We start from the raw sequence: 16,250 nt of genomic DNA, 5'->3' as shown, positions 1-16,250 counted from the left end.
TTGCCTCAAAAAAATCTTCAGCTGTTGGTTGACATGTCATATTGAGGCTTATTCCCTCTGTATCTAGTAGGTCAGCTAGACATTAGAAATCTGGAAAATCAAAAACAGTCTCTTTGAACAGTATATCTCTACAGTTTTATACTAGACAATAGGTAGATATGAGGACTGCCTTTTAGATTGTCTTTTAGTCATGTTACAACAAGCTCTAAAATCAGTTAATTTTCGTACAAAGTGTTTTACTTGAGGAAATCAACATATACAACAAAGAGTAGAAAACAACACACTTTCAGTGCTCCAGATATTTTTTTAATTAGGTGGGGAATGCAAATTTTTAAGTTGCGTATGACCAGTACAAGTTTCCTCCAACACACCTGACACATGAGGGTAACTACTTGCCGTCATTGCCTCCCCCTTTCAATTAAAACAGCTTACTTTTACCAATGTGTTTCTTTTACCTTGTGTGTAGAATTCTGAACTCCCTGCAGCATGTGTTACACTGCAAATGAAAACCATTCTACAATGCAGTACTAAACCCCCAAATCCTTCTAGGATATCCTAAGAAGAGCAGTACAAGAACCAGTGTAGAGGAAAACAATTACTGTGTCCCTTCTCCTTATTTTTCTTAATGGAATGTGATGTGTTGTTGGTGTGAGTATTAATAAAAGTAATAGAAAATGGTCAGTGGTTTATAAGGATGCCAGTCATTATGCTTTCTAGAAGTGCTGGGAAGTTACATTTTTATTCTGTGCTGTTTGTTACGCTGCTCACATCGCCATCATGACTGTGTGCCTGCCAGTAAATGGCATAACTGAATATCTTTCACATGTGGCTTGTTCTTTCATCCTTTGCCAAGGGGAAAGTAGTATGTGTAATGTTTTGGTGGGGTTTTTGTTTGGTTTTAAGGGATGTGTCACAATATGTTTGTGTTACAAAAGGCAAGTGGGTTGAAGGGCAGGGTGATTTTTGGAGATCCTCTGGGAACTAGAAGGTTGATTGTGCAGATAGGTAGTGCCAGAGTGATTACCATCACGAGCAGTCTTTCTCAGTGGAGTTAGGGCAAGTGATGTTTCCAGAATCTGGCACAAGAGCAGCTGGTGCTTCTGCTGTAGTAATACTTATATCTCTTCTCTTGTCACTCCTACCCCTGTGGCTTTATTACTTAACCGTGCAAAATTATTGTGGGTTTGACTCTTGGAGTGCCAAACTGCAAACATATTCTTCTTTTTTTTTTTTTTCTTTTTCTTTCCCCCCTATATATTGGTGTAGAGAACTGTAATTAAAAAAAAATTAGTTCAAGTAGAGACTAGAATCCTGTGTATTCAGCTGTGATTAATGATTAGGGGGAAGCAGGGGAATCTGTGTTGACTCAGGGTAAAATCAGCTTGAAGACGGAAATAGGCCCCCCCAAAATGCACATCATTAGGTCCTTGAGAAAATGAGTGTCTTTGTTACAGTGGCTGTGCCTTTAAGAACAGTGTTGTTGAGGCACTGTCCTAGCAATTTAATTTGTTGTAGAGATGCTCATGAAATGATGACCAACACTTGACATAAAAGCTAGTCCTAAAGAGTTTCAGAGACCCCATGAGAGACAGCCTGGTTGGCTTTGGGGGGGACCCTCGTCAGGACCCTTCCTCCTGTGGGAACACTGAAGGAAGCAGAGGGGGGGAAAAAAATAGTATCCTGAATCACAAGAACAGGGAGAATGAGCAGCCAGGTTCAGTGGATTTGAGTTGAGCCCCTACAAAATTCTACCTATAAAAGTGTCTTGAAAATGATATTTTTAGAAGCTCTTTTAATTTTAGTCTGTGTGTAAGACTTTGTGAAATCTTTTAATTAATAGTAAGCTAGAGGTCTCTGAGCACTGATCTGCAATGCTGCATGTGTAAGGCCAAACCTGTAGTTACTGTTGATCCAATGAACAAGAGAATTTTGTCCTAGTTAGGGTTACAGCCCTTGATCCATAGTGTTGAAATAGAAAGAATTGCAAAAATCATTTGCATTGCCCCTTAAAATTTATCAGATTTAAACAAGCATTTAACTCATCATTTCCAGGAGACACTTAAAAGCAAATTAAAAATAAAAGCTTACAGTGTAGTTTTAAGATATAATTCCCCTGAATGCTTTTACCTTCAGGAAATATTACTAACATTCCTTCTAGTAATATTTGTTTGAATACTGCCTGTGAGTAATTGGCAAGTTTTGCTCAGATATGATAATGTGTATTTATCAACAGATTCATGTGCAGGTGCAGTGATCCATCATACAGAGTTGCAGAATGAGGGATTCATAGTTGTGCACCCTCTTCTTAAAATATTTTAAGATTTGAGCAAAATTTAAAGTAGCAAAAGTTTTGGTTAAAATGTCAGTAAGTTGCACAATTTGAACATCAGTCATTTTTCTGCATTTCATTAGGTTACTTCTGCTTTTTATATGAAAATATCATTGAGGGCAGGTCTTAAAAGTATTTCTTCTTGGCCTAGTTCATCAAGTCACTAAATGTATGGGTAACATTTGAGTAGTATTCTGACCACCATGAGTTTCAAGTCATGCAGTAAGGATGGGATTTGGCTCACCTGTTTTTGGACATTAACAGTTTGAACATATACCTGTAAGATTTGACTGTAAAGGGGTGTAGCTCAGCTGCAGATACCCACACTGAGAACACCTCAGGGCAAGCAGGGTGAAACTTTTGCTTCCTATGACCACCTGCACTGGACACTAGAGTGATGTAAGGAAGCCAGTGTAGAACCTCATTTCTAGTTTTAGCTTAAAATAAATGAAAAAATACATTTAAAATTTTGGTCTCTGCTCTGATGTATTTCATCTGTAATACTGTCAAAGGGTTCTTGCTGATTTGATTATATTTGTGTTTTTAAGAATTTCTGCCTTGAATGATTTATTTTCCCATGCCAGTTTAACTGTAGATCTTCAGTATTTTATTGTGGCTTTCTCTGAAGCATCTTTCTTATAAGGATGCAGACTTATGTACAAATCACCACAGATAAACTAGGGTGTGAGCTTAATATGCATCACCTACTATGCAGTAAATACCCTTTCTCCCAGGATAAGTGCCCAGTAGTTTATTCCCTTTTATTAAGGGATAAGCATGTTGTATTTACTCTGGGCTACGAGCAAACAGGTACACTACAGCTGACATACTACAAATACACACTCTGATTTATCGTGCAGTAGTTTGTCTGTGTGCCCATCTCCTAAGACACAGCTGAAATGTTGCTTTATGACATTCAGATGATGCTTAACCAGTTTAAACAGTAACAGAACCTCCTTTTTAGGTTGAGCGAAGACTATTATTGGAACCCTGATTAATTGGATTTTTTATTGTTAGTCACAAGGATTTTGATTAATTAGTTCTTTTTAGAACATAATTTGGTAAAGACTGACCATTAAGCATAATAACTTGTGATCTCACTTTACCTTTGTCTCATCCCACTTCAGTGTAGTGTCTGATTTACATTTCTTCTCAGTCTCCTTTTTAACTCCAGTTTTTGACTTGAAACAGTGATAGCTGTGTTCTGAATTTGAAGTTAAATATAAGAACTTGTGAAATATATAAGACAGATGTAAGTACTGTATATGTTGCTTCTTTAATGCTATGTCAGACCAGATTGCAGGGGGAATAAGAAACTGCAAACCTCATCTGGAATTAAATACATTTTTTAAATGTAATTTTCTGAATAATCACCATAGGGAAATCCCACAGGCACAAGCACTGTGTGTAGTTGTAGGTCTGTCTAGTTAAAACATGCAGTATTGTCTGGCAAAGTACAGTTTTATTTTGCTTCACCCAGGTGAGCTCACCCTCGGTCTCAGATGAATGATTTATCTCCTGAGGGTCCACAATGGGCTTAAGTCAGATTTTGATTATTTTTTTCCTGTCATTCCAGCCAGACCCATTTGGTTTCTACTTTCTGACCACAGAGCAAATAATGTATCACTTCAGAAACAGACCTTTGGAAATAGTATATGATAACATAGTCTTTGAGGTTCAGATGTGAAGAACCAAGAAGAGCAGCACTAGAAATGTGAGGTTCTTCCTAAAATGAAATCTTTCCAGTCCCTGGTAGTTCTCAGTTGTTCTGAGAAGGACTGAAGCCTTTCCCGCTCCAAGACTTTGGCCTGGTCTTAGTCCAATACATAGATAGGCAGAGCTGCTACCTGGTTCTGGAGACCATAGTCCTGTCCAACTAGGAGTGGCTCTTGTTCAAACTGAAGATTATAGTCGGTCACACTACGTGCAGTAGGGCTTTCTGTCACCTTGGGCTGTGCTAATGGCCGGAGACAAGGAGGACTGGAAGCTTACTAGCAGAATAGAGAACACTTACATTTTCTAGCCATTCAGCAGGATTAGCAGCTTCAGTACACTGTCCATCCAAGACCAAGCAAGTACAGCACTGTTTCTTCCACTGCCTCTTCCCTTCGTATAGTTGTGTGACTAGTGATTTTGTCTTCCCAAGTATTTAGTGACAAACACACTTGGAACTCCATCTTTTTCAGAGTCTCGCTACAAATAATATTTAAAGTTTTTCTTTTAAAGCTAAAAGGTATGTTTTGTTTAATTTAGTAGCTATACATCTGAGAAAGAAACAATTTTGTTAAAAATAATGTGGGAGTGGTTACTGAAGATCAAGTTTTGATAACACTACATTGAAGTTCCTGTTTGCATAGATTTTGAAAGTACATCATATCCAGTATTGAACTGAGCTTCTGATTATTGGATGCTGCAGGAAGAGTGAGATTAACATTACTAAGTGTCTTTGTAAGAAATGTTGTATTGCTGTATGGGGATTTGTAGTATTCAATATTCAGCAACCATTCGCTTTTGTGTAGTGTTCTTTCTGTAGTGCCTGTTACTCTAAAGAATTGCATGCAGCTCCAGGCTGCTAATAACTTTTTGTTGTACAGCCCAGATAATAAATGAGTAATTTTAAATCTTTAGGGTTAATTTAAATTCATTTTTACTGTAAGACTATGTATTGTTACCAGGAGCAGTTAGCAGTGAAAATATGTATGTTTTGAAATGTAATTACTGGTCATAACTAATAAGTGATTTTTAGTTCAGTCATTTTAAGAAATGAAAAGACCGCCTACTTACTATCACCATTTTTAGTATCCAGCAGAAGTAATTTTATTATAAAATACAGGATATCTTTTTTCTTTTTAAAAGCTCAAATAAATAATTAAGAACATTTTGTTAGGATACAAACTGGCTAATAGCTTGGGAAAATGTTTTAAAATCTGTTGCAATACCATTTATATGACAAATAAGAAAGCTAATAACTAATTAGGTTGAAAGAGCTTTAGTAAGTGAGAAAATGAAACCTATTCAATACACTCCAGATGAAATGTCCTTTTGAAAGACCTATTTTTGAATAAACAAGGTTACTCTGTAAATAAATAAAGCATAAAAATTCATCTAAGGCTAGGACTTTGTGTTTTGAGAGTTAAGAAGCAGACCTTTTCATAAGCCTTCAAAATGTAAAGATCTGATAAAATGTTTTCAAATTTTTTCTATGTTAAATCTGTTTAATGATTTTTTGTTATTTGGTAGAACCGGACACTGAAATAGCTTCATCTTCAAAGCCAGAAGAAAGTTTCTATGCTGACAATTACAATCCCTTCAAGGATGAAGATGCCCCAGAATACTTGAACCCATTTGATGAGCCAGATCCTGAGCCTGAAACATTTGTAACTGTAAGAGATTCTCCTCCACAACCTGCAAAAAGGAAAAACGTCAGACCAGTGGATATGAGCAAATACCTCTATGCAGATACCTCTAAAGCTGAAGAGGACGAGCTAGATGAGTAAGTATGATTCTTCATCTTTCAGCAGCTTTGGAAGTATTAGTGGGATCCCTGGCTTAATCTTGAGGTGTATTGGGTTCAACCATGGTGATCCTTAATCACCCACCCCCTTAGGACAGAGTGATCCTTAGGCAACTCAGCAGCAGGAAATACCATACCCCCAAGTCATGCTATTCAGCTGAACGTGACCGGTTAGGAGACTTTTCTTTGCCTCATTGATAGCAAATTACTTGATAGGGAACAAGTCTGGATACATTTTTGGTACTTCATGCCCTGACAATTGCGAATGAGCCAAAAATTAAGGTCCTTTTGCCATTATTTTTACTACATAAACCAATAATTTTTGTTAATGATAATGAAGAATTTGTTTTACACTGGTGCAGAATGTAAAAAGGAGGAGTGTTTTACAGTCTGCATAGCACATTTTTGAGAGTCTCATAAAACTGAATCTCCATATGGGAAAAATAACACCTTACGCACTTTTTTAGGTTGTTTCTTTTACCATAACCACACATAAAACTTTTATAAAGTCACACTGACTGTGTTGTATTACAGTGTAGAAACCTAACAAGGAGTGAGAGCTTTTTGCAATAGCTGTGCAGCTTGGGAGGTTTGAAGCTATATACTTACTCCTTGTTTGTGGTCATTAGTCACCAACCACACCACTCATGAAACAGTTTACGGTGATTTCATACGAGCAATTTTACAGACAACAATGGTAATTAACATTTAGTTTTACATTATTTATTGAGATTTATCATAGCATGACATTTGCATTGCTTTCATATTTAATATTAATACAGGTGTCATATCATCATCTTTATGCTTCTCTTTTTATAGCTGTGTTCTAGGAAATTGAAGAATTCCCCTGTGCTCTAATAGAAATGTATAAAGGACCCTGCAGGGTTTTTTCCTTTTAAAGCTCTGTGGCCATTTATTGTTGTTTGCTCTGTGGAAAAAAAAAAAAGGGGGCACTGGGGGAATGATGTTTCTGCCAGCTCCATTCATCAGGGCACTGCCTGAACAAACAGCACTGGCTGCTGTGTCTTCAGAGCACAGTGTAATCACACTGTTGACGGTCACACCAGGCATCCCTGATCATTCACTGATCACCAGAATCCGCAGGGAGGAAAAATATGCATACTTTACATCTCCAAAGATATGGGTATAGAGGACAGCAAAGACTGAGGAGAAGAGCAGAAAGAGCAAAAGCTACATGGATGGGCAAGTGAAGAATTTTCTCTGTTTTATATTTATACTCACATTTCCACCCTAAGCAAATCTGTGCCAAATGGGCTTGTGGCAGTGTTGTAACAGGCAGCCTTGCTTTTTCTGTGTACTGGACTGTCGATTTCTCTAGCCCTTTGTTTACAACAGCCGCCTTCTTATTTTAATGACCCCATCTGTGTTATTCCTTTTTTTTTTTCCAAGGATAAAAATAAACTCCTCAGGTGGATTCTACTTGAAGATAAGTCTGATCTGTGTTTTCATTATAAAAGCAATGTCCCATGAAAAGATGGAAGGATAAGGAGTCAAAAAGCACTGTAAAATGGTTTTTTACATCTTTTACATAAGTTTCTTATGTTGTGACCCCCAAAGTAGCTTCCTCTCCACATTTTCCTCTCAGGTTACAGGAGCACCATGTCATTGAAAAAGACGCAGAGACCATTTGTTAAATCTATTGGGTAGAAGTGTGACAAGAAGAACCTTTGAATCTTTATACTGAAATGCTCTGGAGGAATAAGTGTAATAATAAAACTCCAGTCTGGGAACACAGGACTCATGATACTAACCCACACCTACAAGCACTGTTATGCCTCAAGTCATTAATTTTCAAATTTTTCAGTGGAAAGTTTCTTCTAAGATATGGTGTGGTGAGCACCAAAGGAAAGATTTTCATAGGCAGTGCCAGTTGGTAGGTTTTGTGTGCCCTAAATCATGAGGGTTTATGTCCAGATGTGTATTTGTGTATTGTTTCTTATCTAATGTGAATATTGATGCTTTTATTGTCTATGTAACTGGCTAATCTTCCAAATTCTATTAAAGTCTAGGCTTCAGTGTCAATTTGTGGCAGAGTTCCACAAAAACCCAAGTTCTTACATGAAATGTGTTTCCTTTTATTGAGTGTAAATAAATTACCTTTCCAATTCCATACACTATCTCTTCTGCTGGCTTATCAAAACAACAATTAGTACTATTGGATTTATCTGCCATAAACAGTTGCTGTGTTGTATATCTCTAGCATGTTCGCCATTACTTGTCACTTGTCTCAGTTAAATGGTGCTAACTTTTTCAATCTCTCTTCATACAGAAGTCTCTTCATCTCTCTAATCATTTTCACCGCACGTCTCTGGACCCTGTTAATTCTTCTGCTATGTATCTATTTTAAGATGTGTTGACTTGGCCCGAGCAGTGTATTCAAGACAAGGCTGAACAACTGAGTCATATCACGGCATTAGAAAACTTTGCATATTATTTTCAACCTCTCTCCTAACATCTTGTCTTTTGATATTAATTTTTTTTGTTTTGGGTGGTTTTTAACCATTTTTGACAACCACTGGTCTAGTGCTTTCCCCAGGAGTGGTTTTGAACCTATAGATAGAAGGCATGAGAAGTAGGAGGCTCCTGAAAGACATCTACTGTCGCTCAGGGAATACAATGTATTTTTATCCCTGCATCTTAAACATATCATTGGAGTTCACTTAATGCACCACTTGGCATTTTCCTCTTGTATTTTGTGTGAAACGCTACAATGTGTGGCGGGAACACGGACACATCAGTTAGCATCAGGACCCTTGTCCCACTCTACTCTGGCAGATCCCTAGTTCTGATTCTGGACTCAGAGCTTACACAAAGTGCCCCAAGAGCTGAACTCTGACTCCAGTTTTGTAACAGACTCTTGTTGTAATCTTGGAAAAGGTACTTACCCTCACTGCGCCTCTGTGAAGGATTTACCTTGGGTAATTGGCTTAATTGAAACGTATTTCACTAATGGTTGTGAAGATAAGATTTCACAACACACATAAGCAAAGCATAGTCACAAGCATAAGCGTAATGAGGTGTTGCATGTTACACAGGGACTTAGATGATCCAGTACATATATTCTGCTGTAAAACTATGCTCTCAAAACATACTTCCTCTGGCTAAATTCTCATACCTAGCTAGAGATAAGGAACGCATTTTCCTTTTGTTAGTGGTGCATTTGAATGTTAGTGTGAAATTCTGCTTTTGCCCTTTTGAACTTTATACATTAAAATCAAAATGGTAGGTGGCTACCTGTTAATGAAGGACAGCACAACTTGCTAAGTTAAGTTTAATTATTTGAAAATAGCATATCTCACAACTACTTAAAGTATAATGCTTTCAACCTTAGTACTTCTGACTGGTAATATTGCCTGATCTTTTAACCCTACCACACTGACAGCTTTGTTTTTCCTTCTCAATAAAAAGTTTTGGGTTTTTTTCAGTTAACCCATAATGCTGATCAACATAATTTTTAAATTGGTCAGAATAAAACTTACTTTCAGATATTATTTGGCTCTGTGGCTTCTTATCTCATTAATCGTTGCATGGCTTAGAATAATGTTGTCTAATTGGAAAGACTATTGAATTGCCATCTATTGAAGCGGCCTGTTGCACAAGAAGCCACAAGCCACCATGCTGCCAGAGCCAGCATAATGCCAGGTAGTTTGTCAGGTTTGTTTTTTTAAAATTTTGTGGTGGGCAGTCTAGTGTCTCTTTAGGCAAATCGTATTGTGTGGATCAATCAAATAACTTCACAGAAGTAAAAGGTATGGGAGCTAACCTCAGAGAAAAGTGCTTTAATGTTTTTCAGCTAAGGCTTTTTTCAGCCAGTCTTTTCCCATGCTGTTTCTTGTATAGCCATGTGGAAGCTGTTGGACCAAACTCTACTACATATGCTACCCCCATGACTTCAAAATTCGTTAGCCTCTTGGGGCAAGAACTGTTTTGTTTGTGGGTTTTTTTCTGTATTAAACTTAATTTTTCAAAAATCTTTCTCAATATTTGTAAGATCAATTAAAGGCAGTGCAGAGGGGAAGGTGGAAAAGAGTGTGTGTGTGTTCTGCCCATACTATGACCAAAATGTGAGGGTTTAGTCTGGCTTTCAAGCAAGTTCTTCTCTAGGAAAAAAGGGCAGTCGCTTGTTTCCTTACAGCACTTCCTTCTGGTGCATGCAGTAGGGTACAGTTCTTCAAGATTACACATGCAGCACAGACAATACTGGATCATAAAAATTCAAAAGGTGGTTCTTCCAAACTTTTTTATTCTCATTGATAAGGTGTTGGGGTTTTTTCTCGCACCAAATTCATTTTAACACCTTACAAACACAGCTCTCTAATTCCAAGTACACAGAGGTAAATTACTTTCCTGCCAAACATGCTGTGCCTGTTGGCTGTTCAGAAGGCTAACTTGCTGAACTAAAGAAAACCTTGTGCTCTCCTGTAGAATGCATTGTTCTTCAGCCTTTATCTCTTTTATCTTCATTTTCACCTCCCTTTGAACTTTCCAGTGTCTGAAGACAGCTGAGCTGGCCTGTCAGCTAAATTAGAGTTACTGACAGCTAGGTGCATTCTCCACTCCAGCCTGAATACCCTCCTTTTTCTACTGCCTCCCATGGAAAACACCCATCCGTTTCTATTTAACTCGTTATTTTGATGTTGCTTTTAGTTTTGATTGCACTGGTGGCTTTGTGCTTGATGGGCAGCAACATGGGAACACCTGAAAGTTGCCTTCAGTCAGCAGATGAGTTATTTTAGTGTTAGTTTTTCCTTTCACTTCAGTATCTGGATTTAGATCTCTTTCTCTATAACAAGCAGTGGCAGATTCTCAGACAGGTCTGGAGCTTTTATGCCCGGTCTTCGCTTACGTGCTTCAGTAAACTGTCTATTAGAAGTAGAGTTATTTTATGTGGTGTGGATTATTAATTACTTGCTTTTTCTCAGTGAAAAGAGGATGATGGTAAACTGCATTAAAATAAATTCTAAAACCAGTCCATGAGACTGAAAGACATATTTTCATGCTAAAAGTATACAAAACTGAGAGAAATTCGGTGTTGTGTGAAAGGAAACTGGATGAATAGTTGGTTTTCACTTGTGTCTAAATTTTGCTGTGTTAGTTCTTTAAAAACTCTTATCCTGAGAGGAAATTTGTAGATGGATCTAGCTAGGTAGACCCTTGTCTAATGCTATATGCATTATTATTTCCATCTAGAGTTGAATTCAAGGGACTGAGGTTATTTGTCATGATTGGTTATGCTTTATACAACTCTATGCAAATAGATCTTTGGGAATTGCAGTGTCTTTGTTACATAAACGTAGTTTGAGATATATGATAAATATATCTTGCAGGGGAAGTATGGACTGGAAAGGAATTAATTCATATCCATTTCATAATTAACCCTCCAATTTTTGGACTGCAAACTATGAAAAGTGAAGATTATAAATGAAATAATTTAGTGCAAAGAAGGTTTCCATAAAGTATCTTTAGCAGGATACAAAATAGCTGGCTCTTCTGAGTAGTAAATATCATTCAAGAATACATCAAATGATGGCATTTGGTGTATCAAACTAAGAGATAAAATTTGGAAATGCTGTGGAAATATTTACTTAGAGTGGAACAAATGTGGAGTTGGAACATGAATGCCAGTGTTAAGTAGAATAATTCTTCGGACTGCATCCACTTGGTGGAAGATGTTTAGTGTGTTACTTAAACGAGGTTTAGTTATAAAAAGCACTTTCAAAATAGACAGATGGTGGCTACTGGTATCTGTAGAGAGGTATACACAAGTCAGCTGTGGTTTTCTTACACTATTCTCTTATCCAAAGAGTGTTCTTGAAATGGTGTGGGTGCCTCTGTGCTGCAGCATTGAAAATACACTTGATGTGGATTGTGTACCTACGGAGGCCAAAATTTTCAGGCTTGGACAGCCAAGAGTGAGGCCTCTAAAGTGGATTGAAGCATGCATGTAAAAGTGGCCTGATTCTTAACTCTGTTCTGAAGAAGCATTCTTAATTCTGTTCATTAGAATATTAAACAGCCAGCAACTTCACTCAGATTTGTTGGTATACAGCTTGTCTGTAGATCAGATCACTCTTTGATACATAGCTAAGTATAACTGAAGAATTAGCTTTACGCAATTGGTAAAACTTCTGTTATTTACAGAACTCTATAAAATTTATGGAAATTCTCACCTAATGCAGTTTTAACTGTTGTAACTCACTTTTCAATCATATGAAAAAGTAGTATCTAAAAATATGTAAAGGCAAAACATATTCTTACATGGGATAATAAAAGCATTTTAGTCACTGGTTTCTCTAAACAGATCTTACTTTCAGTTTTAATTCCAAGGAGATAGCAAAGAAATATGTTTCCCTTCTTTTAATTAGATCAAATCCGTTTTATGAACCAAAATCAAGGTCTGCTTTAATTAAAGTTGCTCCACTGCAAGAACCAGAAAAGAAGATGAAAAGAAAGGCTCCTGAACCACCAAACCTCTTGCCAAAGACAGAGACAGGCATGAGTGAGAACATGTCAGCTATTCCTGCATCGAGGGAGCTTTCTTCTTCTCCTAAGGTAGGTTTTTCATACCAAAATTTCATCTTTGTTATTAGCAGTACCTTTATGTGTATTGTAGACATCCTATTTATTTCTGCAGGCCATCTTAAAAGCTTTGCTTATACTTAATAAGGTGTTGGCTCATCTCTATTCATTTGCTGGTTCATAGGGAGAGAGCAGCAGTAGGAGCTTGTATTTTTTCTTTAAGGATTTAATGACAACAGTAACAGCAACTGCAGTTTCAAAGAAAAGAGTCTTCTAGTAACAAATGTTACAGGACAGCTGGATATGCCATCGAGAAGGAAGAAAATCATGTCGAACAATACTTTGTCTTGATCTATTGTAATGCCGCTAAGCCTTGCCCTGTTGAAGAGTCTGTCTCCACATTTCTGTCATAAATCTGGGTTTTAAGCGCTTAGTACTGGCTACTGTTTATTTGTATTGGGATTTATGTGTGTCCAATTCCATAGGTATGTTGAAGTAATTTTTTAAAAAATACAGCCTAGTTTAAATCAGATTAACTGTTTATTAGGCACATCCAGACTACGCATACTTACATATGCACAAACATCCGTGTTTGTCGAGGGAAAATATGAGTTAACTTCTGTTGCAGAGAGCAGTGTGAGGCGTAGGTATTGTAGGCTCACATCAACAGAAATTAGCTGTTGTAAATGTCAACTCCAGTGTTTCAGCCGTTAGCACCACTTGGGCTTTTTTAAACAAAATAAGCATTTAATAGTACATGTTAATGGGCCCTTCTTAAAAATGAATTTAATACATGCTGAATGCTTGTTTTGAAGGGTAGGAAGATGAAGACAGAAGTCTTCCCTTCCAGCATATCTTGTCCAATTTATGAATATTATCATCTGTTTTGCCTTGTATTGGAGCTGCTGTACTTTAAATTAAGAATTGAATGAAACTACTTGTCATAGCTATCATTTCATTGCTTAATCGCTCAGCCAGATTGCTGACATGTCCTTGTCCACTCAGGCTCTGATCTTGCTGTCATTTTATCACTCAGTCAGGGTAAAGAGTAAGAGACCAGAAATCTAATCTGTGTCTGCTCACAGCAAAACAAAACAGCATAGTAAGGCCACAAGCACAATTCACTCTTAATATGCGAAACCACTACCAGGGAAATATGAAAATCAAAGCATAGCAGTTTTATAATGCTCTGACATGGGGTTTGATCGTGTTCACTGGAGTTTCTGTATGAAAAATATTGCACATTATTTGACTTCTGGTCTGGCCCTCGGGTCAAAGCAAAGTGTCCAAAGTAAAGCATTCTGGTACTACCAGGCAGAGAAGAGACATCTGTGGAGGAGATTTTATCAGGTTGCTTGATGGAGGTTGTGCCCTCTTTGCTCATTGTTTGAGAGGCTTTTTTACAGGTCTGCGTCCAAGGAAATAATGTCTCTGCTTTATTTCGTGTCTTTGTTGTGCTGAAATAACTTAAGTTTTAGGTTGTCTGAAAGCTGGAATTGATTAAGAAAAAATAGAGGATTGAACTCAGAGGACTGTGCTGCTATGAATGCAGTCAGGTAGTTCCTGCTCTTATTCAGGGTGTTTCTTTTTGAATATTTTGGTGCCTGCCTGATTGCAGCTCACCTCACTGCCACTGATGCTGAGGCACAGCTGAAACCAGCAAAGGTCCAAGTACTGAGGTTTTGGTATTCATTATGGCCGTGGGGGAAAATAGAGCTCTATGCCGACCTTTTCTGGTACAGAAGGCTTTAAATTTTTTACAGGATTTTGGAGGATACAAGACCATTATGGAAGGCTCCAAAGCAAATGCAGAGTCCTGGTTTGTTATATTACATGTAGAGTGGAAAGTTTCACTGATCGGTTGTGTTAAAATATTGTATGGTCCCTTGCAATTCAGGAAGCTTTCTGTAAGCACAGTCTTTTTTCTGTGCTTGAATTGTTTTGCTCTAAGATGATCTAATAACGCTAGATCAGAAGCACTTTGCTTGGGTTGTTTTTTGAAATTCAGAAAAGTACTGGCATTTGAAAGAAAAGAAAATTAAACAATTTCCTCACACCACAGTACAAAATAGTGCCCAGGCTGGACTTGGGCTGTTGGCACAAATAACTTGTTTGTTTATTACTCAATAATAGTGACAATGTTTAGCAACTATGAAAAAACTCCCATCAAAAGGTATAGGCACTATACAAACATGAACTTAGCACACACCCTTATGTAGGGGGAATAGTCCCACGGAGGTGAACTTAGGTAAAAGGAGGTTAAATAACGTATCTAATTCAGTGTTTTGTCCCAAGTTTGCTGTGCACAGCAAGTCTCTGCTACAACTCTGACCAGAACCTAAGTGTCCTGACATGTTTAGTTCCGTGTCTTGGTTGTTGTCTTCATAGGAAATGGTTGTGGAGCAGAAATGCTAATCCTTAGACTACACAAACACAGCATTAATATTAGAACTTTAGAGTTTAAGGAAAAAGACTCCAAAAATACTTCTGCAAATCATTGACAGAGTGTTTAGAGCTCATTTTTCCTTCATGTGCTAATAGTGTTCATCACATTTGCTGTTGATGATGCTGTTATTAGCATCTATATATCAGCAAGTTTATTAGGTAGAAATTGCTCCTGAAACATTATTTGAAACATGACAGATTCCTACTCAAGGTACAGGTTCCAAATACTTGAAATTTTATTACTCTGTTAAAAAAACCCAAACTACATAGATGTTGAAAACAGTAGTGAAGTTCCCAGGACTTTAAATACCAATTTAAAAGCAGGGCAAGAAAGGTTGATATTTTCCTAAGCATACACCCCAAAATCAAATCCCTAGGGCATAGGGTATGGCTGGACACCAGAATTGCTTCATTCGATGTTCAGCTGCAATGAGCCTTCCAGCATTGGCATCGTGGGTATTATTGGCAATTGTGTTTGCTGTTGAAACATCATAGCCCGAGTCCAACATTTTACCATTACCCAAATAGTGGTGGAAGGTGTTTCTCACCTGAGGGATATCTGACTTCCCACACATGATTTTTCTAGTGTGTGCGTATGTCTTCTTAATTTATAACAGCAGTGTCTGTGGTAATGAAAGAGGAGAATAAAACAGTATATTTTTTAGCAGTCAGGAGTCTTGGACATGTCTCATTTGAGAAGACTTAAGCTAATGCATCTATGCGATTTGCAAAAGGCTTTCTTTTAAGGGAGTTGTACTGTCTTTTAACAGATGAAGACTATTTCTTGATTTTCCTGGAATTATATTCGCAGTTTATCACCTCTATTACTCCTGACACCACAAAAATCAAACTCCTCCTAGTTCCTTTGTTCAGAGATGTATGCTGTATGAGATAATTCTGTGTAAAGGTTTCATGTAAAACTAGGCAGAAAATTCCAGAAAGCGTCTTCTGACCTGGTGGTATCATCATCATGCCTGGCATCCCCAGGATAAAGGCAGTACTCCAGGGTGGAACTTGTTCAAGAACTCAACGATCAGTGAAGACAGAACATGGGACTAATAAATAGGCATTAAGGGACCTCTGGAGGCCTTCTGGTCCAAGCCCCCTGCTCAAGCAAGGCCACTTAGAGCCAGTTGCCCAGGACCATGTTCAGACAGCCTCTGAACATCTCCAATAGTCAGCTGATCTTTTTCAAATGTTTTCCTTGCACTGCTTCCCTGAGCAATCAGTTAGCTGGAGTAGCAAGCCCTTTCCAAGCCTCTTTAATATCTTTCCTTTGAGCAGGCCCCTTGATCACTTGGAAATCCCCATGTTATCTCTGTTGGTGAGGAAGGGGCAGTTAACTGTCAGAGATAAGGCAGGGTCTATCTCTCCATACAGGTCCAGCCAGCTCTTGGTCTCATAGTATTAGCTCAGTATTTG

At 37.8% G+C, this 16,250-nt stretch overlaps 1 protein-coding gene across 7 annotated transcripts in view; it reads left to right on the top strand.

The window, feature by feature from the left end:
* EHBP1 (EH domain binding protein 1) overlaps nucleotides 1–16,250 on the top strand; it is a 227,345-nt gene that overhangs the window by 101,669 nt on the left and 109,426 nt on the right. For all 7 annotated transcript variants that reach the window (XM_074817315.1, XM_074817312.1, XM_074817311.1 and 4 more), the window contains 2 exons: nucleotides 5,570–5,822; nucleotides 12,230–12,416. In XM_074817315.1, coding sequence (XP_074673416.1) covers nucleotides 5,570–5,822; nucleotides 12,230–12,416 — 440 coding nt within the window. The remainder of the gene's footprint in view (nucleotides 1–5,569; nucleotides 5,823–12,229; nucleotides 12,417–16,250) is intronic.

This window comes from Strix aluco, chromosome 3, assembly GCF_031877795.1.
Source record: "Strix aluco isolate bStrAlu1 chromosome 3, bStrAlu1.hap1, whole genome shotgun sequence".
In the NCBI taxonomy this organism is placed as follows: domain Eukaryota; kingdom Metazoa; phylum Chordata; class Aves; order Strigiformes; family Strigidae; genus Strix; species Strix aluco.
The sequence above is the reverse complement of the archived record's forward strand: the minus strand, read 5'-3'. Positions and strand labels throughout refer to the sequence as shown.